Here is a 27,563-nt window from a genome sequence, read left to right on the forward strand (position 1 = left end):
ACATCCAGTTCAGCTTCTAACTTAATGCAAAACTCACCAGAAACTCTGGTTCTTTCTGTTATTTTCCTCCCATCTCTCTCTCCTTTCCCTTCTCTTCTCTGTTCATTTATGAAGCCGACTCATAAAGCTCCAGGATACACACAAATGTTTCTCTCAAGTTGAAACATTTTCAACTTGCACAGACACGTCTTCACATCTACTTGCATCTTTCAATCGACTTTGTATGTTATCACGCTATGTTTAAAAGCCGTTTCAAGTTCTGTCTGAACTCACAGTCACAGCCACACTGGGGCTCACGTGGCAGTTGCCCATTTTCCCCAGTTGGGAGGAGGCTGAACATGAGCCTGGTGTAAGATGTTTACAGACAGATTTCTGGGAAAGGGAATCATCTAAAGAGTTACCTTATGGCTGTCATATGGAGCTGAGGAGATGTGCAAAGCAATAATATTTGCAATATTGTAGGGAGACCAGAAACATTCTGTTAACGTGAAATGATTTGGATGATTTTATGTTGTATAGTAACTCTATGTTGTTTGCTAAAAACAAAACAAAACAATGTTGTAGTGTTATTTTTCTCTATAACATATAATCTAGACTATGACGCCAGTCCAAGCAGGAAGTTCATTATTTATTGGGCATTGATGAAAATGGAAACCAAAAATTAAATTACATATATAATTATAAAAGAATAATAATAATAATTTATAATAATATTACTGTTTTGGAGAACATGCAGGTGGAATTTTCCCCTAATCTTTAAATCCAGAGCAGTGCAGCGTGATTTCCATTAAGAAGCACCAGTTAACGTGCAGGTTCCCAGCCTGGAGGGAGTGTTAAGTTGTATCTGTGTTTCCATTAAGAATATGCATGCTGTTGTAGCTCCGGGGGAAGATGCTGTTTTCATAATTAGCTGCTCAGCAAGTCAGTGTTCACTCCAGAAAACAAACTCACGTAATTACCTGGCCCACTCTTCTCAGGGCTGTGTGTGTGTGTGTGTGTGTGTTCTTGTACTGCTATCTTTGTGAGGACTATAAGTAGTTATTGAACTTGTGAGGACATTTTTGGAAAGGGAGGATATTTCAGTCTTTAGATGGGCTATCTAAAGGTTAAATCATAGTTTAAGATTTAGATTAAGGTTAGGGTTAAGGGTGCATTATGTTAGTGAATGTCCTCATAAGAATAGCAATGTTTCTACAAGTACAAATGATTGTGTATGTGTGTTTTTAGGTGTACCGTCAAGGCCGGTTCTGCAAACTGTTTCATGTTCCATCTCCGTAATGACATCCTCTCAGATAATTGCCTCCTTCCTATTTCCTACACATACACACTCACACACACACAAACACACACACTCTCTCTGTCGTGTCACTATTTTCTTGTTGAGCTCTAGAGCCATCTGGTGGCCATTTATCGTAAGTGCAACCATTTGCACAAATATGAAAACATATGAAACTATCAGATGAATCCAGCTTTGATCTCTTCTCTCTCTGTTAAATCTCTTTCAGTCGTGACGGAGGAATGTGTATTGAGGTGGTACAGACAAACATATCTTCATCAGTGTTAAATATGTTCCTTTATTGAAATGATTTTATCACTATTTGAACTGAGGTTGCTTAAACAATTTCAGTTGTTTTTCAGTGTTTTAAAACAAGCTCGCCTGCTGCAACATGTGACTCAAAACTGAGAAGAACTATTATTAGAAGGGGAAACCAGGATGATTTTTTTTTCCAAAACATTCAGTTTTGTTTCCCCTTTGACAAAGTGAATGCCTTACAGTTACCTAGTTACTTTGCTATGCATTGCAAACTGTAGTTTTAATGCAGAATTTAAATTAAAAATACCTACTGTATGTATAATTTATGAAGAACTAAAGCAAAGTACGAGCCACAGAGGGCCCTTTGGCATGAAGATACATTTACATACATTTACATCATCTTTCTAACAAATCTAAAATTCAAAAAGGATGCAGGACCAGGAAAAACAGGACTTGCAGGGCAGATGATACAGCTTTTTAAGCTTTGAGTAATGTGTGTTATCATTCACCACACTCGTTTGACAGAAGTGTGACTGTATTCGGTGCAGTGGTCATCTTAAAGGTCTTTTCTCCTCATTTAGTTGAGATAAATTATGGCTTTGTTGTCTGGTTCTAAATTGATTTTAAACAAATTTAATATGATTTGACTCTGCAATTTAAAAAAAACCTGCAGACAAAATAAATAACTTAATTTTAACCAAAAAAAAACTTAATTCAAAACTGAAAGTTGCAAATCTTGCACTATCAGTGATGCTGGATGCGGTTGGAAATTTGCTCTTTTGCACCTGCAACCACATCCCACTGTGATGTCACAACGTACCCACGCATCATTGAGACGCCGTGACGTCACCGCTGCGTGATGACAACTTAAACCACTTGAGGGCAGCAGACAGAAGATTTTCAGCTGCTGTTGAGTTGCTCTTTAAAAATGAAATTGGCCAACAGCAAGTTGAGTGTAAATAAACAAACAGCAGGGACGACTAATACAAATGTTCTTACCGCAGCAGCTTCTGATTAAACTCCTTAAAACAGACAATTTTCTATTTTCTAGATGGATTTTGAACACAAAGGATGAGATTAAATGGAAACAAGTATAAGTTGACCCATCACATTGATGATAACATTGTATTTTAATGGATATTTATTCGTATCTAATGCAGATAATGTAATGAAAACATTTAAATCTGTTTACATAAAGATATTAATAAAGGTCATGAACTATCAGCACTTTAAAGGTGGTTAATGTGTGTGTGTGTGTCTGTGTGTGTGTGTGCGTGTGTGTGTGTGTTTGTGTGTAAGCTGGTTTTACAGAGTGATTAGTTTAACAGCCTCATAATAAAATGCCAGAGTTTAATTACATCCCTCCCTCTCTTGCTCTCTCTTTGTCTCACAAACACACACACACACACACACAGGGGATGGCTCATCAAGGCCAAACTACCAAGCTCCACTCTTCCTGTTTCTGACAGCGGAGAGCACGCCATGTTATCTATGATACACACACAAACACACACAGAGGTGGCTGCGGCTAACACAGGAAGAGCTGACAGCGATCTGTAATCGACTCAGGGTTATCGAGAAACAGAAAGAGACACACTTCTGCTGCTGCTTTTCTAATTAAAGCATTTTTTTTTTCTCAGTTCAAATACTTAGAAAACAAAGATGGAGGGGAGATGATGACACCAAACAAGAAAAGAATCATGTGGCAAGAAGAGATGGAAAGCAAGGAAGAGGAAAAGAAAAAAAAAAAGAAAGTAGAAATAGGAGATTAAATTACACTGGAAGGGCGGGAAATAAAGAGAGGAAGTAGAACCAAACAGAAAAAAGGAGGGACGAGGGACTGAAGTCATGTGGGGAGGAGGGAGGGAGGGAGGAGTAACGTCAAGTGCAGCAAGGAGGAGAGAAGAGCAGCAACATTAGAAAGAGAAGAAGCAGCAGAAGTAACAGAAAGAGTCAGAGAAGAAGAAAACTGCAGATTTCAAACCGTCTTTAACATCCTGATTATTTTGGAGTACCTGTGAGGGCGAGGAAGGGTCTCACACACACACACACACACACACACTCACACACACTCACACACACTCACACACATTCACTCCTGACTAATGCTCCTGCTGGATGGACCTATGCCGATCACATCAGGACCTCGAGCTGTGTACATAGGAGAGCGACCTGTGCGACCAGACATGCATTTCTACTACGTGGTGGGTAACACATGGGCCTGCATGTGCATGTATGTGTGTGTGTGTGTGTGTGTGTTTGTGTGTGTGCATTTATGTCTTTGCATGTGCATGTGCATGTCTTTTTGTTTAGTGTTTCTTGTTGCCATGCAACCCCTTCCAACTCCAGTTATTTTATCTGGAATTCGCTGACAGGCTGGGAATCTCTCCGACTGAATAATAGTCGGAAAGCGAACAATTAAAGATAAAAATATGCTGTTTTCCCCATAAAAAATGTTTTATAGCGAAACCGCAGATCCTCAATTTTGTCAAAGTGTGTTGATTTCACTTTTTGAATCCACTTCAGTCGTGGAAATGTGTAAGTTTAATGTGGCATAACATATAAAACAAGAGATTAAGGAACTTGGTGATCCCAATAAATTGAAGGTCTCTGACTCAGCATGTTTATCAGTCACATGTGCTCTGTAGTTCTTTTATTATCCTTGTTTTTATTGCACCGTCATTAAACTCAGTTGGACTTTAAAGCAACGCTCCCACCAGACGTACAACCCTAATCTTGAATGATTGCTCTGAATAATTCTCCAACTTCGCCTGTTACACCCAAAGACATCATTCCTGTAAATTAAAAAGTCAACTGACTCGTTGGCCTGCAAAAATGTTCCCCCTTTGAATTTGGAATCAAGGCTCCACCTCTGTTAGTTTCATCAGATGGCAAAAATCCCAGAAATCCGAAAATCTAATCAGTTGTTCCTTGGCTCGGCGCCTATCACTCCGCCAAACTCGTTGAAATACGTTTTTAGATTCTTCATATACAAACACTCGAGAGAGGAAAAAAAACATCACCTCAGGCAGAGGTGGAAAAAGTTGCTGTATTATCTTTTGTTCCCTAAAACAACAATAGATACTGATTGCAGACACGAGTAAAACTAGGATTAAGTCTGTGTATAAAGAGAAAAAAGCAGAAGTGTTTTGTTGTTGCATGGAAACCTGGAGTAAATTTCCTGATGCTGTAATTCTTCCCCTTTTCCTGCTTTTTTTTCCTGCTGCACTGTTATGCCTCAAGTATAGAAAGGTGATCTGAAACTAAAAAATACAATCAGAACACTTTATGAAGTTAATCTGATGACACTTCTTTAATGGAAAAACATCTTTACATTAAACTAACAGTGTCTCAACTTTGATCTTCATGTGTAGGATACAGAGGAACAGTTTATGTAATGTGGTTTCGAATGGTATTTGATGATCATGATATTTAATTTCTTCCTATAATTTATTTCCTTTCGCTGTTTTTTTTTCATTATTCGGAGTCTTATTTAATCTGCTATGAAACAATACAACTCATTTTTAATTTGATAAATGCCTTGCTGATACTCAGCATTGCCCTCAGCCTGCAGCCAGTTAAACCTCACTGTAATGTGAGTTGACTTAGTGCAGATTAACATTATTAATAGCACGGCAGCATGTTTTTTTTTATATGAAGGAAACTCAAAACCAGCAATGGAGAATCAGAATCAAAATCACTTTAAAGGTGCATTAATCATTTTTTTTACATATACAATTGATTAAATGATTAATTGTAACATCAAATATGTCACTCCTAGTTACAGACTCACTGTAGGTTCACCCAACTGCAGTTCCCTTTATCTTAATGGAAATTTTAACATCTTTCAGTTCGTTGTTTTGGTTTTATAGACAGCTTTGCTATTTTTGCAACCCGTTGCCCAGCAGAAGGCGACTGTTTTCAGCCAGAAACCTCTGATAAACCCATTGTTCACTACCTGCCCTGCACCAAACAACAAGAAGACAAAGTCAGAGACTAGCTGGTGAACATACTGAAGCATTTAGCGACAAAATAGCCAAATATTTTTCTCCGAAGTTGGTGGAGACCAAAAACAGAGCTAAAAGGAGAGCGAATATTGGACGCAATCATCAGTTGGCGACAAATGCGAATGCAAATGAATGCAAATGTTGCTCCATGTCTGCTGGATGTGTAAATAAGCAGCTGTTTACTAAGATTTTATAAGTGATAATATGCCAATGTTGTGTTTACAGCCCTGAAGCAAAAGCATGAAAACAGCCGAGAACAGACAGAATAAAAACAGCCTTTGCACAGCAAATACATTATTTATTGCTTTCAACTGTAAACTTTCACTGGTGACAGTGACTGGTGGTGTTGTTAACTCGTGCAACAAAAGTGGTCAGGGCTGCCAACAATGTGTGAAGCATATGAGTCTGTAGGAGAGGAAGTGCTACATGTGTGAAAAAAGACACATTTTATGAGCTGCTTATTGTTTCTAAAGGAATGGTGACTCACTTTCACACTGTACAGTGTAAAAGTACATCTGAGGACGTGAGTTTTCCTCTAGAGAAACAGCTCATAAGCTCAAATGGGTTCATCAGACTATTATAAGATATTTTTACTTCTTACAAATATGTCTCCTGCTGCTTGTGTGCACCTGCAACCAGCAAGAAGGGTTCGGTTATAAGGCCAAGACCTGAGCTCTGACTTTACCGCTAGTTTTGTGTCATGAGGGTGTCATGACGCATTTGGGTTTGTTTTTCAAGTCTTGAGTTTTTATTTGCAAACTCCTGGAACAGATAAGACGTCAGACAGGTAATAAACACACTTTGAAGGTTTAAATATAAGCCGTCCGCACTTGAGAACCGCTTAGACATGTGTTCACACTTGACTTGGACTTGTGAGACTTGACCCAGAAGAATCCCACAAAAAGGGGCAGAAAGACAGACTTTGCATCGCCTCTCACATCGTTTATTTAACTTTTAAACCCTCTGCACTGAAAGGATTTGGTTCGAGATGCAAAAGAAACACTATTAACACACATGTCACTCACTTAATTTGACTTGAGACACGATTTGACAAGACTTGACTCAGACTTGCTCCAAAGACATTTAAAAAGAGCTCCTGGAACCGACTGAAACATTAAGATTAGATGTCTTTGGTTATCACTGAAAAATTTCCTGATATCAAACTCTGTTATAACTGCTGGAAAAGTCTTGACATGAGTCACTTGCTTCTGTTTTGTGAGTTATATGCAGAGAAATGCGAAAGCTGCCAGAAGTTGTTTTTTATCAGCGTTGTAAGTGTTTTTGAGTGGATTTTTTGTCTTTTTAGAGAGAGAGAGAGAGTTTTAAAATGCTCTAATTTGGCAACATTCATGCCTGCAGATGCACAAAGTATGTGCTTGTACATGTGTGTGTGTGTGTGTGTGTGTGTACAAGTGCGATGATCATGTCTTTATGACCGAGGATTGAGAGCCTCTGCCATCTGCTTTGGAGTATCACTTGGCCATGACTGACCAAATCAAGTCCAGCTAAATCTTAAAGTTAATAACAAATATTTAACACACTCTCTCACTATCTCTGCCTCTTTCTTTTTTTTTTTTTCCCCTCCTCTCAGACATCACCAGACAGCTGCATCACTTTTCTCTCAAACTATTATTTCTGCATCTGCCCATCTGTCATCTCTCGGTTTCGCTCTCTCTCTCTCTCTCTGTCGTTACCCCATCTGTCTCTCCCTCGTTCCACCGCTACATACAGCTCGTATAGCTCAATCATATGTTGTGCTTGTCTTTTTTTTTGATTTATGAATCCGAGCCTGGAACTTCATTTGACTCCAAGATGTAGCCAAATCCTGTTAAACGTCCAAGCGTGGGGGTCATATTTATGATGTGAAAGCTGCGGCTTTGACCTCAGAAGCTTGTTTGGTCGCCGGTGTAGGTTTTTCACGGCTGTTGTGTCTTTTGTGAGGCGATCGAGCGTCGTGTGTAAACTGCTTTAAAGGTAAAGGATGCTTATTGTCGCTATCTGTTAAGCTGTGGTTACTGTTTCAAGCGCAAACTGGAGTTTGAAGACTGAACTGAACTTTTGTCAGAGGCAGAGGCTGCTCTCGAAACAAAATTAATCTTGTTGGGTGCATTAAAGGGTCATTTCACCCAATTTAGAACATTTTTCCATTTACCTTTAATAGCATCTAGCCATGCACTAGACACTTTTGGTTTTGGGATATCTGTTTCCACCACTAATATAATGGAAGATAGGTGAATCTCATTTGTGCTGCTCACTGCTTGTAGCATAGACGAATAGATTTTAAACTGCTGTTGAGTTTTTACTGGAACTAGTTTCTAGCAAAGAAATCTGTTTATAGTGACGATCTGCAGACTATCTGGAAAGAGAAGTCACTGCATAGTTTTTCCGTTTTTTCCCCCCAAATTTGATTCATCAACAGCTAATAAAACAACCTTAAGATAAAGCTATTGTGTCAAGTGTTATTTCCAAGGTCAATAAAGAACTTTTACACCAATATCGATGAGAAGTCCTCGTAAAAAAAATAATGGAGGTTTTAACATTTTTATGACAACTGAGCAAGCTGATGAAAATCATTTAAAAGCTCCAAAACATCTTCTAAATGCTAAAAGCTTTTAATGCTAAAAAACAAACATTATTACATTCATCTCCTCTGTGCTGTGACATAAAAGAAGCAAGAAAACGTTCTTTTATGTAATTTAGGTGATGAATTGACCTTTAAGCTTCATTAGTCAGAGCCAAAGAATCACTTTTTTATGGAGCTTAAAGTTCAGTTGGCAGTTTGCAAACAATGAGCTGATGCATTACTGGTCACCAACTGGTCCACTGGTTTGGACTGGGAATCTAAATCTGCACTGCAAGTTAAATAAAAGAACACAAAGCTATACATGCAGGTATATTTCCTTTATAAATACATCAATGTATAGACGACATTCATATGTGATGCTTTTGTATACTGTTTTTTGATTTTCTTATTATTATTAGTTATTAAATTCTCTTTCTTTTATTATTTTTTCACAGTTATATTGTCTCCGTGGCGATAGCTTTATACATAAGTCACTCTAGATGCAGGTTGACCTTTCCTCTTGTTTCCGTGTTGGGTTGGAGTGAGAACGGGGGGGAGTTTGAGTTGGCTGGAAACTGAATGTATCATATGTCATCTGTTGTATGACTGATGTTTATATCGTAAAAAATGAAAATTGCAAGTCATAATAAAAAGAACACAAAGCTGTAATATCCTCTCAATCGGGTTTGTTTTCCTACACGAAGGGTAATGAAACAAAAATATTCATGAACCTGAACTTCTCTGCAAACTATCACGTAAATCAAAGTTTCGTTTAATCTCTCCGAGGCTCTGAGTCAAGGTTTCTTCTCGCAGTTTCACACCTATTCTTGCCCGCAAAATCTTCTTAATTTACATTTTCCTGTTTTAAATATTGTGCTGTTTAGGCCTGAATACCAAAATCTTAACCTTGAAATTACTGTCTCCTGCTTGTTCCTTCTTTGAAGTCTATAAAAAAATGGTCTTGTTCTCTCTTTTTATCAGTCCCATTGCTTGAATTCTGCATAACATCTGTTACATCTCTGGTGTTTAAATCACTTGAATCTGAACAAACAACTGGCTCTAAAAGATCTGTTATATCCGCTGAAAAGATTGCCAGCATTTCTCCACTATAGATGGATAAATTACGACCAATTCTTTAACATAAACTCCTCATCTTTGCTCTTCTTTTTCAATTAAAGTAAAATCTACTCTGCAGGGTAAAAAGTCAACTCCTTCCTGGTTCACTTAAGCCAATCATGTATGCATAATCCTACCACCCACACAGGAGCCAATCACCATCCTCTTTATCTGCCAAATTAGCTGCACCTGCACACATTTGCTTCCAGCTTCTGTTGTTCATGCAAACATTCAACCAGCAGCAGCAGCAGCAGCAGCAGAGGGGCATCTGTGATGGTGCAGTCTGTGCCAAACAGAAATCTTAAACATCTCTAAAGCTGTCTCTCCAAACCGAATTTGATTAATGTTCGGTGAAATGTTGAAGAGATAAGAGAGGAAGAAGAGGAAACAAATAGGGCGACTATCTCTTGCATCATGTTTCCTGTCCCTCTTTTTTATAAAAAAAAAATTAAAAATGCAAAAGACACTCAAATGGACATTATTCAGATAACAAGAGTTTGACCGGCCAAGGATGGTAACTGTTACCCCGGTGAGTGCTTTTAATCAAACTTTATGTAATTGGTATTTATGTTTATGCCAGTTTGCATATATGAAAGTATTGTTCTCTGACAGCTCTGCCCAGCAACGTGTTAGTCAGGAAATCAGATTATTTTGGCATCAACAGCAGCTCTGCTTCAGAGAAATGTTTTTAACTTCAGTCTGTATTTACTGAATATTACTCATATCTGTTGCTTATATCTCTGTTTCTACTCTTCCATGCATTGACTCTCTCATTTCTTTCACCACTGATGACTTTGTTTTCACCCAGTTGTGTTGACTGGATTAATCCTGCATCACTAAATCATATTTTTACACAACACTTAAAATGCTTTTGGCCGAGTTTCTCCCCTCCTGTGTAAAGCTAAAATATATGACGTGTCTGATCTTGCGTGTGGTTTAGCTCATACTTTGAGAAGAAAGACATCTAATGATCTGCAGTCTGTATGTGGAATTATGTGTTTGTGTGTGTGTGTGATGCTGGTAGTGCTGGTGAGGACATTGCCTAATGTCTTGGATGCTGCGCGTAATAATGAACACCATATGTCATGAGAGGAAAAAAAAGAAGGGAAGATGAAGTTAAGAATTCAGAGGATGACGAGGAGGGGTTCATGGACCATCAGTGATGAAAGATGAGAAGAAGCATGAGGGTGTGACTCTCTTTAGCGATTCATTTTCGACCCCAGGCTCTGGAGCCACATGCGCCCATGGTAGTTTAGGATCAGATCCCACCACGACCTCGTCTCCGGTATCACCTCTAGTCAGTCTCGGGTTTCCTACAGTACGGTCTCGGATAGAAAAACACACCCAGAGGTGTTTACTGTCCAAACCCTGAAAGCTAAATTCAACCAGGCAACCACAAAAGTAACTACTCCTTTTTATAATATGGCACAAAGAAAGTTCTTCAAGGTCTTGCTTGGGTTAGATTCTAGAAATGTGGGTTTTATATTGAGCAACAATTGCAAAAGTCGTATGATAATGGATGCATGAATGCAAAACTTAATAGTTTAATTTAGGATTTTTAGCTTGATAAAGATGTATAAAGATTCACAGGGAACAGAGAAACTTTGTATTGATTGTTAGACCAGGTGAATCTCTTAGTGTAACATCATCGTCATCATCATTGTCTAACAATAAGCACTCGGAGGAAGGACTCGGCCCAAAAACCTTCATGCGTTGAATTGATATTTTCTGCTTAAGTCACGGTGTGCTGACTTTTCACTTTGTCTCACACAACTTGAATTTCCTTCAGCGAATTTCAGCATGTGCCTGAGACTTGTTTCTTTTCTCCGAAGTCTGAGGAAAGTCATAAATAAATTTTTTTTTTTGTTGTATTCTGGAGATGACGGAGCGTTTTCTGCCCACGTGTCGACTCCGTGGTTGATATTCTGGTGAAACTCATGGCCTCTCTTTTGTTAAACGTATCTCACGGTTCATTTTTCACTCATCATGCAGAAGTTTAGACGGAGATTAGAGAGCTTTCATGATTTATACTCCAGCTATTTGTAATAGTGTGCAGAGGGAAATCTAATTGAGGAGGTTGATCAGTCGGACTGAAATTTAACAATGTTGTAAAGACTCAAAGTGGTAGCTGTCTTTGTTCTTATCTCTTTTTGGAATTTTTTCTGTCTATTTCAGTATTGTTGTGTCTGACTGAAATGAGTAATAAATGTAGTTTTATGTCTTTAAAAAGGCTCTGCAAATATCTAACACAGCAGGGTGCTATATTTTTTTAGCAAACGTTACTCAAACAGAAGAAAATTAGTTGGTATATATCGGAGTTGTGGTTAAATATAACACTTTTATCTGTACGTTTGAAAAAGAACAAGCTGCATGTGGGATGAAGAGGTCCCATGTTTGAGCAACCATTTTTTTTATTTTTAGTGCAAATTCATGTGAGTGGGTTTGATTTCCAGTCACATCGTTGGAAATCTCCACCCAGTTTTCCTTAATTTCACACTGCTGACACACACAGAAATAGCACCTCGTGTTAAACCATTTATATTAATTCATTTTCTCCACTCTGGGTGATGCCTTCAGGTATTTTCTCTGCATCTGGTGTATGCAGGCATCTGTGCGTGGTTGCAGTAGTTTGTGTGTGTGTGTGTGTGTGTGTGTGTGAGCGCCAATGCCTTCGGGCTGTCCTCCTAAACAGTCTGTAATCTCCCATCAGCCAGCCGTGCTCAGAGTTATATAACCTGTGTTAACATTGGGTACTTTCAGCTGCAGGTTCAGTTTTCGCTGCAGAAATGAGAAAAAAAAAAATAGCCATTTGTTCTGAATTACTACAACAAGAGCTACAATGACAACATTTTGTGATTTTTAAGCTGTACAACTGCAGTAGGAGCCAGTGGGTTTTGGTTTGAGTGCGGCAGACACGGTAGTATTGGGGAAGCAGACAAACACGTTGAAGGTTTTGCTGGTTTTTGTGGGATTGTTTTACAAATGATAAACACCAGACATCATTTAAGCTTATAAAATATTACTAATATCATCTAAATGTATTTTTCTCTCTCCTTTTCTTCCTTGATTCCCTTGTTTCCCTATTTTTCATAAGAACAATATATAACAGATGTAACATTCAAAGACAGTACAAAAAATGAAAAACCAAACCAACAACTCAAAGTACAAATGCTACACGAAGAGCTCACAGCAAATTCTGCATACATGTATTCATGTGCACACGTTTCTGTGTTTCAGTTGTATCTCAGTGTAATGCTTGTATGCCAAAATTCAATATTTCGTGAGTGCAGTATTCGGGTGTGGCAGGGGAGGATCAGCTCTGGAGAAATTACAACAAGGGAGACCAGGCGTCTTAAAAATGTTTGTTGTTGTCTTTTTGAGATAGCTTTGAGATTTCCTTTAACTGGAATGTTCAGCCAGCAAATTAAGCCAATGGGGGGGGGGGGGGGGGGTGGACAGACAGATAGATGGATCCTGTCCTTCCAGTTAGGTAAGATAGTCTTATCGGCCGTTGTTAGAGCCATTCAGATTAATGGTGTGAATTGCTGTGTGGCTCTTTTTCCACCACTGAAGAGTTGTTGTTCTAAAACGGACCACGAAGTGAGTTTTGCAAGCCAGAAACTTCTTAAACTGCTGACGTAACTTGCAAATCATTTGTACTGATCAACACCCATGTCGCCACCATTACTATATATATATAAATATATATATGTTTGTGCTTTGCATCAGTAAAAATCTTAACTCCAGTAAAAGTGAAAGTGATAAGAGCAGTGCTACAGTACTAGCATGCAGAGTGGGAGAAACGTTTGAGAAACTTGTTAATCAGTAGCCGAAGACACACTAATCGTTATCTATGCCGGAAAGTACGGATAACATCTGTGTTGTGTTCTCCTTTAGTAGCGTTGGGCAAGCTACTTGGAAAGTGTAGCAAGCTAAGATACCAGTTAACTCTACATTAAATTAAGCCACACTTTATAGATGCATGACACTCCAGTTAAACCCCGGCAATAAAACCATTACGCACATTTGTAGAAGTGTGCGTGATTTTTTGCATGCATTCCTCTATGTATATGTGTGTGTGTGTGAGTGTGAGAACAGCTTATCCCTGTCCTGGTAAGACCTTTATTGAATTATGACAGGAAAACCACAGGATTCCCACTTCTTAACCCTCAGAGTATTTAGTCTCTATGTAAATCTGAGGCAAGGAGCAGAAAAGAAAACAATGGAAACATGGACGGGACTCTTTCCATCTTTTTTTTTTCCCCTCTTTAACTCTCACTCTTTCTCTCGCTTGTGCGTATAATATATGAAGTGAGTCATAAATCCAATGATTATTTTATCTCCACATTAATATGTCTTATTTGGTAGTACTTTTGGCATCTATCTCTGCCCTTTCAATCATCTTAACTCACACATGGAAAACAGCGCAAGTGAAGAGAGAGGCGCTGTCGTTTTCTCCGTCCACATGTATCCATCATCATTTATACACCTGTGTGCGTCTGTGTCGGTCTTTGGCAGCCTCGCGTACGTGTCAGACTACGTGATGGATCGACTGGTGGTCGACCACAACCGTCAGCGTCTGGTTGATTTACCGACCTCTGAGGCTGGAAGATCATTCTAGGCCTCGGCTCACACGGCCCGGCTGTCTCAGTGACTTCCTGAACTCCTGACAGTAGTTTAGCCATGTCGCTTCGGGGGGTTTCGGTCACAAGCCTCGTCAGGGGAGCAGTAAGGCTGTGGTGTCCCTCAACAAAGGCTCCTGACCTCCAGGACAAGTTCATGTTCAAGCGGCGGAATATCTTTTAAGTATCACTGCTTGTAGGCTTGAAAGGCAGCTCTGAGAAGTTTGTAGTTTGCTTCTTGTTAGATATAATCAGCTTGGATTCACAACAATTATGACTGATTCCAATGGAGAGCAAGTAAAAAACTAGTCAAAATGGCCGTAGAAACTTCTCAAACCACTAATGCAGTGGTATAATACTTCCAGTGCAACTACGAAAGCCACGAAGAGGTGGTTGCATGACACAGATGTGGTGTATTTAGCTATGTGGATAATGCTGCAGAGGTGATTTGAGGAGTGTCTTTGGATCTTTTGATAGACATTTTCAGCCCTCTATCCCTTGAAATTATGTTTATATTGGACAATTTGACACAATTTGCATCCTGTGCCAACATTCAGTGCAATCCTGATCGGTACCTAACCTTAACTTGGCGTTTTAATGCTAACCTACCCACACATTAACCATAGTTTAGAGCCATTAGCGCAGTAAAAAACAAGTCAAAATGGCCGTAGAAACTTCTCAAACCACTAACGCAGTGGTATAATACTCCCAGTGCAGCTACGAAAGCTATGAAGAGGTGGTTGCATGACACAGATGTAGTGAGTGTGTTTAGCTATGTTGTGCTGAAAAAAGGAGTGTTTGGAACATGTGGATCAGCAGCAGAAAGATGGATAATACTGCAGAGTTGATTTTAGGAGATTCTTTGGATCTTTTAATAGACATTTTCAGCTCGCTATCTCAAGAAATTATGTTTCTTGCATCTTGTGCCAACATTCAGTGCAATCCTGATCGTTCCCTAACCTTAACTTGGTGTTTTTATTGCTAACCTACCCACACATGAACCGTAGTTTATCCACCAGAACAAGAACAATCTATCTTTAACCATATATTATAGTTGTCATGTGTGGAAATTGCAGAAAGAACGAATGCTAAAAACATTAGAATTGAACAGAATCTTTGGTTTTGTGAAGCCGTCTAATATCAAAGCTCTTCTCTGGCAATAAAGTTGCATTTTTTTTTGCCATTGCTGCTCATTTTCAAAGGAGGCCTGAGAATTTAATACTCGACGGATAGCTTTTCTGCAGAGTGCTCCTTTAAAACATTCCTAAACCGTAACGGTGGCATTATTTTATCTTGGGAAGTGACCAAAATTAACACTGAATTCATCCAAGTATTAGTAGCTTTTTTTGTGTTATTTATTAGTAAGTATTGTCTGTGATACAGTTTATGCCTCTGTGCCACGGACTTCCATCCATTATCGTCCAAGAACAAATACATAAAACAGTCACACGTTTTTTTTAAAATGTGAAAGTTCGTATTTAACCTTGGAAATAGTCATCGTTTCCAGACCCGTCTCCAAAAAAAAGACTTTTAATTCAAGGTACAGTCAGTTGCATTTTCCAGAGCTTTCAACCACATCAGCATGAGCCATCTCCATGATAACTAGGCAAACTCAATCAGCTGATTAAGACTGTACAATGTGATTTAAAGCTCACAAAAAGGTAGTAAGAGAACTTTTAGAGCCATTAAATTGCACTAAGTGATATATTCCTTCATTACTGTAAGGTGAACAGTTACTGGCAAGGTCTTTTTATTATATGTTGTATATATTTTAGGAGCAACGTTAATAAAAGTAATGATGTTTTTCCTTACACCATTTTTTTTGTTGAGAGTTTCTATTTTTGTTAGAGTTGAGATACCTTTTAAAGACATCTCTAGAGGCAGCTGTGTGACGCCATCTATTTAAATCCCTGGTCATGCTGGACTTACTAAACTGTGCTGTGAGCAGTTTTTCTTGGTTTTAAGAAGATTTGCCCTGATCTCAGTGATTCAACGTTAATGTCATCTGTCCAAAATTGCACGTCTTAATGTGGCTTAGTGTTGTTGCACAAGCTGTAGGCAACTTGTCAAAGACGAGGGCGGAGGGGAGGGGAGGGGGGGGAAGTAAGCGTTGAACTTTCCAGGAATTGATTCTGAGAGAGAGAGAAGATAAAGAGTTATTGTATTCAGATGGATTAAATGTAGAAATTATGGTTTTTGCATCTAATGACTGTCTCTAAAGTTCGTCAGAAGACACACATATGCAGAACAGATGAGAAAAGTCATTAGGAAAGACGTCAATTTAATAAATTGATGACATCAAATGATTACAGAGGAGAGTTTCCATGTCAGAGAACAGCAGGGCTCCATCGTCAAAGCCCCCCCTGGTTGGCATTTTACACATTTCCTGTCTATTCCCTGTAGAGGAATCCAAGCCCGGACCAAAATGGTGCCCGTATCCCAACACAGCTTTCATCCTAAGATGGATGTCCGGGCTTGGCAGGGTCAGAGCTGTCACCATGACACTTCCTTTTAACTTTTCATCATTTGTAATAACATAAAACACTTTTTATTTGCCCTGTATGCTTAATTCAAGCATTGCTTTGTTCATGTTTTTAATGTAATATCTAACTTATACCAATGTTATAGTACATTTTAAGGTGTCACAGATAAGCATTTAAAAAAAAATTTTTATCACAAAAGTAGAACAGGAAGTAAACATACTACCTGTTTGTTTCCCTCTATCTCCCCTCCTGCTCTTAGTCCTGACCTAATGACGATATCTTATCTTTAAAGCGTCTGACTCAAGGGGAATCTTAGAAAATGAAGGGAAATTCAGTCAGAATAAGTCACGTACTTTCAGGGTAACCGTCACGCTCAGCTTGTTACAAGAGCAACAGTAACTCAAATTATGTTTTATTCTGTATAGAAATGACGTAAAATGATTAACCAAAGACATCATAATTGCAGTTAAGTTAAACCTGGCTTGGTTTTAAAGTTTTATCCTAATATTAAATATTGTATAAACACTGTATTTGTGTTTAAAATGCCCGTCATATAGAGGAATGTAGGATATTGGATAATAAAGCTGTGTTTAATTTAATTATGAGTTTAATTGGACATAATTTAAGCTAATTGTCAACTGTTCAGGAGAAGAGTTGGTTAGAAATGAGCCAAAATGAGCGAGTCGTTGGTGTATATGTGTAAACAGGATGGAGTTGTACATACATACGAGGCTTTGCATGCATACAAAGTACGTTATATGTATATGTGTTTAACTCCCTTTTAGCCTCCTCTAATCTTATCAGCTCTGCATTACTTTGGTATGTCTGGAGTTCAAAGGTCAGTCTGTCTTGCATCGCTGCAGTTATAACCTTTAGCATAGATGTCTTATCATGTGAAAATCACCAAATCTATCTCGTTCTTCGCGTTACAACATGATGACAGTTAGACTTGGGTAATAATCATCTTGCTTGACTCTTTCTTTAGATTATAGATTTGAATTTAGTGCACCACAACTGTAGACCTCAACACTTAAGTCACATAAATGTGGACTTTAGACTCTTTAAAGACTTTATTTGAGGCAAAAAACATTCAAGTCCAGACTTATGTTAACTAAGTTTTCCCAGAAGGGGAAAAAACGGCTTACAAGCATCTTGAAATTGATGTTTGCTGTATGAAAGGCAGATGTGTCTGTCAAATCAAATCATACATATGATCCAAGAGCTCATTGATATAACAATATAGGATCTTTTGAAATATTAAAATGTACACTTAAACATGTTTTCACTACTTGTTTCTAAGTATCTATAAGTTATTACAAAAAAATACAAGATGGAGCTGCTTGTTTGTCCTCTGATGTCTGCTTTTACCCCATTTTTTTCCTCCTGGTTTATATCACTGTCGCAATAAATAAAACAAACCTGGAAAAGAAAACCGGATCAAAGGAGTGAAAAAGGAGTGAAAAAAAACGCATGCCTTGTATGAACTTTCAGAGAGTAAATGCTGTCTGACAGAAAGAAAATGTATCGCTGTACGCTGTCATGCTACAGTACATCTCTCCACAACAACAAACGTATGTTGTACAAGCTACAAAAGCAGATGGTGGTTACATCATGACTCCCCTTTCTCCTTTGTCCTCTGGGGGGGCTTCGCCACTGCAAGTGAAAAGAAAAGAAAAAAAAAAAAGATGTTTGACACGAAACATTGTCTAACAAGACAAGAACAAATGAACCTGCTGCTGATTAATGGCTCTGTTTCATGTCAGCAAGCTGTAATGATCCATTTTCAGCTGGTTTTTTTTTCAAACTTGATGTTAAAAACAGGCTTTCACATTACATAATGCCTGTATGTCCTCTAAAAATGTACAGCCATGTGTTTATACTGTTTGTGCTTCGTCTGAAACAGGACGTTTTTAGCTCCCCCTTCCTGATAAGCCCACTTCTGCTCCCAGAATAGTAGTAATAATAGTCGTCAGATTTCACTTCTTTTTCTTGTTCTTTACTCAAAATATAAACTTCTCAAATACATCCTTATATGTTTAAGCACGCACCCGATCTGAAATATGCAAGTGGAGAACGTGAACAACTCATGGAGCGGCCTTAGCATCAAAGACTACATAACGGATGGTCGTATACGGGCATGCTCGACAATCTGATGTCATCACGAGGAAAAAGTATAGAAGTAGCTTTTAAAATGGAGAGTTTAGAGCATTTTTACATATGTTCACCTCAAGTTTTGAAGCTTTGATCATGTTTGACACAGACAACTGACATCATAACGGTCAAATCTCCTTTTTAAGCTTTACACATTCATTTCAACCTAATTAAAGGTTCGTCCATTGGGTGGTGAGCTGCTGCAGGGGTAGTGTGGATAATATCTGGATGACTGCAGCATGTGCTCACAAAACACACACATGAAGGAACATTGTAATGAATTACAAGCCCAGTTCATAAATGCATTCAGGAGATGCTGCTGCAAACTGTTCAGCATGTTTGATTCTTTGAGTTTCAAGAGACAAACACGCAATAACTTCACTTTCCACCATTGTGTCCAGTGTTGCTGTAAGATTAAGATTAAGACTCTCTTTATTGCCGTTTCTCAGCACTCGCATACGCTGAAATGAAATTTATCCCCCTGCAATTGACCCATCCAGCGCCCGGTAGAAACCCACACAAACACAGGGAGAACATGCAAACCACACAGACAGGACCTGGGATGGCTAGGGTTCAAATCCAGGACTTTCTTGCTATAAGTCCCATAATTATGTCTAATTAGAATACAAAAAGATAACGCTTAGCAGTCTGGTAAAGCTCTTTTTTCTTCGTGAGGCAGCAGTATGAGGATATAATTACTGGAAAAGTGCTTTGATATATTCTGCCCTGAACCAGATTCCCCGAAGTGTTATTCAAAATAAGATCATCGCTTTGTTCTGTCGACTTGCAGAGTTGATTTTAAGAATAAAGACTTCTGGGAGGCATGACAACAGCCTGTCTTCTAAATGGCACGGAGGAAGAAGAGATGAATCCTCTTGTATCGTTTGACATTTTATTGACATGAGTTTTATTCATGCTCTCTGTTCTGTTCTCTTTCTACTTGTCTCTGTTACTGCGGCTTTATTCTTTGTTTTGGGTTATCATGTAACTTTAAAGAGTGAATATTTTGGCTGATGAAGGTAGGAGCTGTCAGTGAAGAGGATAAAAGGTCCTTATCCTTTAGTTACTCTTTGGGGATGATGCTGTCACCACTTTGGTTCAGACTGAAAGCAGCTATTGGATGGATTGCCATTTAATTTTTTTTGTTTTTTAAGGACATTGGTTCCCACAAAGCTTTGGTAATGCGTGACATTTTGTGCAGCGCCACCATGAGAATGACATTTTGGGTTTTGACTGAAATATCTCAACAACAACTGTTGGATGATGACCATGAAGGTCTCCAGAGGATAGATCCTGATTACTGTTGATGCACTGACTTCATATGTTTTCTCTTATTCAGTGCAATGTGACATCTAGAGTACAGGAGAGATTGGGCCGAACTCTGGTGCAGACATTTATGGTTCCCACACAATGAATCCTACTGACTTTGATGATCGCCTGAAATTTTCTCGTCACCTGCTAGCATCTCCAGCTGGTTGACATTTATGGTCATCACAGGATGAACTGTAATAACCTATCATCAGAGCAACATTTAAATTTGTCCAATACTTTAGTTTATGACTAAATATGTGCAAAACTAAGGACTTTCCCATCAACCTGTGCTAATTAGCGAATGTTAGCATGCTAACTAGCTTAACTATGATGTGGTAAACTTTACCAGCTAAACGTTAGCATGTTAACTTTGCCATTCTGTGCATGTTAGCATGCTGGTGTTAGCATTTAGCTGTACCACAGTACAACCTTGCTAGCACTGTAACAATTAGTCAATTAATTGATTAGTTGATTGACAAAACAAGACATTTGAGGTTGCCCCTTGGGCTTTTGGGAAACAGTGATTGACATTTTATTGACCAAACAACTAATCAAATCAATCAAGATAATAATCAAAGGATTAATTCATTATAATTAATTAGTTGCAGACCCTAAATCTCAGAGTAGTACGGCTGTAGACTCTTTCGTGCAACACATACAGTATTGGCATTGCAGAGCATCATCTTATGTAACGGCATCAGTTGACGACAGTACAACACACCAGCTGTGTAGTTCTGTTCTTTTACGTTTCCGATGGGACTGTAAAGTGCCTTGTGTGAAATCTTGTACCGACTACTGTTGTATTATCTAACAAGAGAGGCAGACGTCATAATAGACTAAACCATAACACAATTTCCTCTTTTGGCAGGAAGTCACTGAATCCTTGCTGTGTACTCGGCTGCGACCAGCGGAGTGGAGAAAACGAGAGGCGGATGTTTTGCGGAGGGTGGAAGTTGTCAGACAGTGATGGTGATGATCATGATGATGGGTGTGGATGTGAACGTCCTGTTTAGAGAAGCGAGAGAGACGGGGTGAAAGACTCGTTATCGATATCCTCGCTGGAATCTAGTTTCCTCTGACAGCGTTGGCATTTCCTCCTCTCCTTTCCCAAATCCTCTGAGAAACCGACAGAAAGACACACCAAAGGATAACGAACAAGGCTGTTATGTAATATAGTGATGAGAGAAACTCTAAGACGCTGGTAGGCTTTGAACGTGGCCGTAAAAAGGTAGCGGCTATAGATATAATTCCAGCAGTAAATCAAAATGACCAAAACATCCGTAATCTACAACATAATTCACTTCTCTGTTCTCCATCTCAATGATTAATGTACCCTGAACACACTTTTCCTGCCAGAATAGGGCTAAAAACTGCTTTTATCTCAATACTCATCGTACAATAATATTTTCTTGAATTGAAATACAGGTTCAGGACTGAGTGAGTCAGGATGGATCTACAAAAACATGCATGAGTAGACGTGTTTGTCACATATTTAGGAAAGGTAAACCAGTGGAAGATTTTATATTTATTTAATCTTTTATTCAAACAGGTCTCTTTGCACTGAAACCAAATTTTTTTACCTTAAAAGTCCATTAATTTACTCATAAATAATGATGGAATAATGATGACATAAGAGAACGATCATTCTGCAGCCTAATTGTAGAGTTATTTACAATGAAATACAAAGATTTGAATGACGGGACATAGCTGTGATAGCTTCAGTTAAAAATTTTCAGTGTTTTTTACACCCTCAGTTCAACATTTTCAAGATAGTTTACTGATGTAAAGGGCGTATTTGTATTAATGCAAAAAAAAATGGCACAAGATGTCACATATTTAGGAAAGGTAAACAAGTGGAAGATTCTTTATTTATTTAATCCTTTATTCAAACAGGTCTCATTGCACTATAAAGCCAAATCCCTTATTTTTTTACCTTAAAAGTCCATTAATTTACTTAATAATGATGGAATAATTCTAATTCTATAACTGCAAACCATTGTGCAGCTTTACTGTAGTTATTTATACTGAAATAAATAGATTTGAATGATGAGACGTAGCTGTGATAGCTTCAGTTTAAACTTTTCAATGTTTTTTCTTTTTTTTTACACTCTGTTCAACCTTTTCAAGGTAGTTTACTGATGTATAAGGTGTATTTGCATCAATTACATGCAAAAAAAAATGGCACAAGAATTTACTTTTGTCATTCAAATCAGTTAAATTTGGTGCCAATTGTTGCTTTTTTGAACACTGATGACCCTTAAAACATCGCCAAGCTACCGCCTAAGTTCTCAACACACTGTCAACACAAATCCTATACACATACCTATTTTGATTGATTAGATACTGTCAGATATTATGTCACCCTGTAATGCTCTCAGCATGTGCCCTTCCTTGTTCCAGGGTAAATGCCGTCGTATGCTATTAGCTTATCTGACTGTAAATTAGCAGCTAATAACTCTTATCTCCTTTTATGCTGCTGATTATCTACCGATGAAGCAGGACTGAATGAGTAATGCTGCTGTCAGATAAATTATAGGGGAACAGATATTAATTGTGTGCTTTTATCTGGCTGCTGCACAACAGAAAATGATAACCTGAGACTTTTTTTTATCAGCCAAATAAATTATCCCTTAGCATTGAAAGCTGTTAGATAATGAAAACCAATAAAAACAGTTCTTAGAGAGAACAAGGAGTGTAAAAAATTTGACTGGTGGCTCTTTGTTGCTCTGTGTGTGTGTGTGTGTGTGTGTGTGTTTTATGAGCTTGCTCATGCGTACAGGACTTGGCTGAACTCTCAGTCACGTAGCAGCATGAGGGGAAAGTGATCCACAACCCTCGATGCAGGTAACTTTATATCCTAAACAACGAGAATACACTCTACATCTAGCTGCTGCCTCTGGCGTGTTTGCCTCTGTCTAATAATTATAGTTTACTTCACACCTTTTATACACGTCAAGTGAGAAGCTGCTGCAACCTGAGAACATAAATGTCAATTTATGTGTGTGTTTGATTAGTTTGTGTACTTTTTTTTTGTTATTTATTTTTTCCTCACTGTTAAATGTTATACTTTTGGTTGCACTCTCTACTTCTGATCAAGTTTTTACTCCAGTTTTTATAGTTTTATATCAGTAAAAATGACCTGATTTATACTTAAGTGGGGCATATACAGCCCTTATCTGGAAGTAAATTATAGCGTGATGTGTTTATGGCTGAATACTAAATACTGTGTCGTCAAATGCAACTTAATGCACTAGTTAAGTACAGTATTTACTGTCATTTGATGCCAAAACACAATTAGAGCTGAACTGATTAGTCAAATAATGGAGCAACAGAAAATCAATAACAGTTTTTAAGTGTTTGAACTGTTTCCCAATTCGATTTGAAGACGTCACCGTGAGCTCTGTGTAACTGTGAAGGACTTTAAACACCAAAAAGACGATTGGCAGATTAATGGATAATGACAGTAATTGTTAATTGCAGCCATAATATACATTTATTTCAATATGAAACAGTATTTTGCCGTCTGGATACTGACATTATTTAAATGATGGCAGATAAACCTGTTGCACATATTGAGTGGACAGTTAGAGGGATTGTTTAGAAGTGCAAGATATCAAATATGTCTTTCAGGTTTTACCGCCGCGACCGTTAACCATTGTTCTGTAGTCAGAGATAAACCCCACATATCATATCATATCAGCAGTGAAAACCGACTCCTACCTTCATGCTTCTTATCTAATAATCAATATTTCCACAACAAGTCTCAGCATTGTGCTGCAAAAAAAAAAAAAAAAATCAGGAAATAAACTTTCCTTCTAAGCTTTATTCTGTCTTAATGTAGAGGACAAACAGAAAATATGATCACAGCTGAACGATCCAACAAGCTTTAGTTTGATGCCCAGGCTCATTAAGACATGACGAAAACAGACTGAAATCCATTTAGTAACCTGGCATTGATACAGTATGTCTGCTTGTTTGTTTGTTATTAGAAAAATTACCCTACATTTCAGGCTCAAATTTTGTTTTGAAAATGATTGGATTACCTCAAAAATGTAACACAAGGCTGTTGTTCTTCATTCCCGAGAAGTTGACAGTGATGCAAAGTTTTAATTTATTAGAAAATGACTAAAGCACTAAAAAAAAAAAAAAAAAGCAGTTTTTCTTGTATTCCTGGTCTTCAATTCTCTGTTTCATATGTTGTTTTAATGCCTGAATCATTTGGTCTTGTTGTAATTGATTATACAGTTTAGACTGTAGGTGGCGGTGTAGTCAATGAAGTTCAACATGGATACCATGGTGTGTGTGTGTGTGTGTGTGTGTGTCGGTGTGTGTGTGTTTTTTTGCCTGTTCATCATCCATCCTGTTTTTAAGCAGACAGCTTAAAGCTTGAGTCAGCAGACGAGCTTCAGGACATGAGATATGAAACCATACAACCCCGTGACTTTTGACCTGGAAATGTATGGCGACATTACAGGAAGTTAGAAGGATCAAAGATAACACACACACACACACACACACACACACACACACATACACATAGAGACTGACCGGTGTATGATATCCATGAGATCAATGGAAAAGGACAAGTCAAGGGTCAAAGGTCAAGAATATTTCTCCTGTCATAAGCACATTTCTACATTATGCAACAGCTAAGCGATTGTTCTAAAAGCTGTTCCTGGTGTTTTTTATTTTTATTTTGAGACTTTTTTTCCCTCTGGATGTGACAGAAAAAGCAGGAAATGTTTTTATCGGTTAAGTCTGATTATCTAAATATAGTAACTTTTATTATATTTATACAAATACAGAAAAACTCCATGACTAAGACCCGTGATGTGAGAAAGAGAGGAAGGTTTTAATCAATTTTGTCACTTAGATTAGTGAAGACGGGCAGATTTATTTGCTTTAAATGAACATTTTCTGCAATTAATTGGCAGCAGGAGACAACAGAGGGTGAAATGAATGAGGCTGTGTTCATGCTGGTTGCAGATGTGTTGTTATGTGTTGATTCAGATCCCTTTTTTTTTTTTTTGCAAGTGAGGCCTGCAGATAAAAGATCACATCTAATATTTAAGGAAAAACACAGTTTCAGGGTTTGTTAAAGGCTTTTTAAAGGGGAAAAAAACATGAAAAATGCAAACTTTATGCACTAAACTTCATAATTTAAAGCCTTTATTGTTTACATGGCTCGGTCATGAGATCAGTTTTGACCTTTTTGCACGTCTTCATCAGGGTTCAAAACAACATGTTCATACAGTAGCTTAAAATGTGATTCAAATTGAATTTCTGCAGATCTCTAACTTGTACGTCACATCCAGTTAAGAGAATAATTTTAACGTGTTTTTGCAGTATTCATGGCAGAAATAGACGCCTAACGTTAGATCTGGAAAAAAACGATTTTAGTTCCACACTCTGGAAATCAACCCCCTCGATCAGGGTGTCGCCGTCTAATCGCTAAAATCTCATCATCTGATCGAATAACGAGTGCAAACAAGTCAGTCCTGGAGCTGGAACTCTGCACGTAATCACACTAATTTCTACCTGGAATCTCTCCTCTTAGTGTGTTTCAAGGATTAATCAGAAAACATTTTGACGATGCAAAATTACGGTAATTACGTGTCGCTGCTACTTGCATCAGTTTCAGTTGAGACATGAATATATTTCACATATCAGCTCCAAAAAGAGACTGTTTGAATTGTAAATATTAGTCTGTGCAGGGAAGCTACATTAAATGCATCAATCAATCAATCAGACTTTATTTTTATAGCACATTTCCTATAAATACAAAGTGATTTACAGTAAAAAACCCTCCACCACCACCACATGTTTTCATAGCGGCTACAAGAGGATGTAGGTTAATTTAAAAGTCCTTCCTTTCTCTTACAGTCTGTTTTTGTTTAGTCTTTATTCTCTGTTAACGCTCTGTCGTCAGCCGTATGTTTATTTGTTTAATACTCCCTCTGATGCGGCGACTGTGTGGTCTTTAAGCAACTTTGACTTTTCGGTCTTTCCCTCACCGACTTCTCTCTTCTTATTATAGTCGATCGGGGGTCGTGAAATCTGAACTCTTGTCGGGGTTGACCTCCAGAGGTCATGAGGATGCGGTGTCATCTATTGTAGCCGCTGGTGGTTTGGATCTCACAGCTGGAGCGCTGAGAGAGATTTTCCAGGCTTGTTTTCGACACACACACACACACACACACTGACCTCTGTCACAGCTGTGGAAAGGAATCCGAATGGCAAGCTGGAATTTTCCTGCAGGATTTTGTCAACTAATTGATTAACACAGCAACAAACACTCAAAGCCAAATGCTGATTACTTGATCACATTCTCCGTCATGTCCCCAGATGATTATATTATCGCACAAAAATGTAACATTATGTAGCCAGGAGCTTTTTTTATGCTGGTGTCTTTCTGTGAAATGACCTTTCATGAAATGTCAAGCTGTCAAAAACAAGATGACTTTTAGGGGTCATGTGAGGGTTTCTGTATTGTGCAATGGGACCGATTTATTGAAGAAAGATTCCTTAAAGAAGCTGTAATCAATATTTTGATGATAATGTGTGTAATGTCAGAGACTCTGCAGCTCCCCTCGGAACTTTATGGAGCTTTTATAGCAGGTTTCAGCTCATTGTTTAGCTGTCCGGCTGCAATTTCACTGTTTTGGTTCACTCTCTGTGCTCTCATTGTGTCGTTTTTGGCCGCAGCAGGCAGCAGTTTTCAAAGAAGAAGCTCTAAAAACCTTTTGTCCACTACCTGCTCAGCACCAAGAGACAGATATTTCCCTCAGGAGTTGGTGCAAACTAAAAGCAGAGCTCTCACGGACACAAACGTGACTCTAATATGATGATAATGTTGCTGAATGTCTGCTGGATAAATGTTATAAATAGACAACTGTTTGCCAACACATTCAACTCTATAAGTTGAATCAAGCCCCCAGGAAATGCGCCAGGCTTTGAAACCAATTTGACACAGTAGCCAAACCGTGAAATCACAACTTCCGGGTCCGCCTGAGGCCCAAAAAGCATTTTTCCTCACGCACAATCATGGGAAAAGGAGCAGCTGTAAAACAGTAGATAAATGTTTTTTGAGCGTCACAACTGCCATGAAATGACTCATTTCACTGTCAGAGTTGGATCCGTTCAGTCCGATCACATTTGGAAAGTCTAGAAGAGCCGCATGATTGAATTATTTTATCACCGCTCAAGTTAGCTCGAGGGCTAAAGCGGATGTTAGCCGTCCCTGCTGGGGCTATTGGCTTCATGCACCACTGAGCAGCTTTCATATATAGGAATGAACTGGGCGCCTGTTTATACATCCGTTAGTTGTATTCTGTTTATTCCCAAGTTGCACAAAAAATTAATTCATGTTGTTTTAAAGTTGTATTGTAGCATTGGATACAGATATTTCATTTTGCTTTAGTTTGTATTGATGCAATTTAAAGTTTAAAATACTTTTTTATTGCGTCATTAACATCTTTGATCCCTGTCAGAACAATGTGTTATCCCTTCTTTTCCCAATCTGCTCTGGGAAACATCTGAAAACCTTTTATAATCTAATAAACCAGATGTCTGAGAGGTTCTGGGTTGCAGATGAGTTAGATCTGGATTCTTCCTCGGCGCTGCTCTCCTGTCTGTCCTTCTTATAGAGCTTTTATCCTGACGTTTTAATCCTCCTCCCACTCACATTCCCTCCCTCCCTCCTTACCTCTGTTACCTTCTTTTGCTCCTTCTCTCCTTCATTATTTCCCTCAAATTCCCTTCTTTCCCTCCCTCCCC

At 38.4% G+C, this 27,563-nt stretch overlaps 1 protein-coding gene across 3 annotated transcripts in view; it reads left to right on the plus strand.

The window, feature by feature from the left end:
• Positions 1-3,436: 3,436 nt before the first annotated feature.
• The window catches only part of arhgap36 (Rho GTPase activating protein 36), an 80,271-nt gene continuing 56,144 nt past the window's right edge, over positions 3,437-27,563 (plus strand). Inside the window, exon 1 of one of the 3 annotated variants that reach the window (XM_067579234.1) lies at positions 3,437-3,738. In XM_067579234.1, coding sequence (XP_067435335.1) covers positions 3,640-3,738 — 99 coding nt within the window. In that variant the 5' untranslated portion in view covers positions 3,437-3,639. Of the gene's footprint in view, positions 3,739-9,442; positions 9,750-27,563 lie in introns of those variants that run through there. The other 2 variants (XM_067579233.1, XM_067579235.1) reach the window with 2 other exon arrangements.

Source organism: Thunnus thynnus, chromosome 22 (assembly GCF_963924715.1).
Source record: "Thunnus thynnus chromosome 22, fThuThy2.1, whole genome shotgun sequence".
NCBI lineage: Eukaryota > Metazoa > Chordata > Actinopteri > Scombriformes > Scombridae > Thunnus > Thunnus thynnus.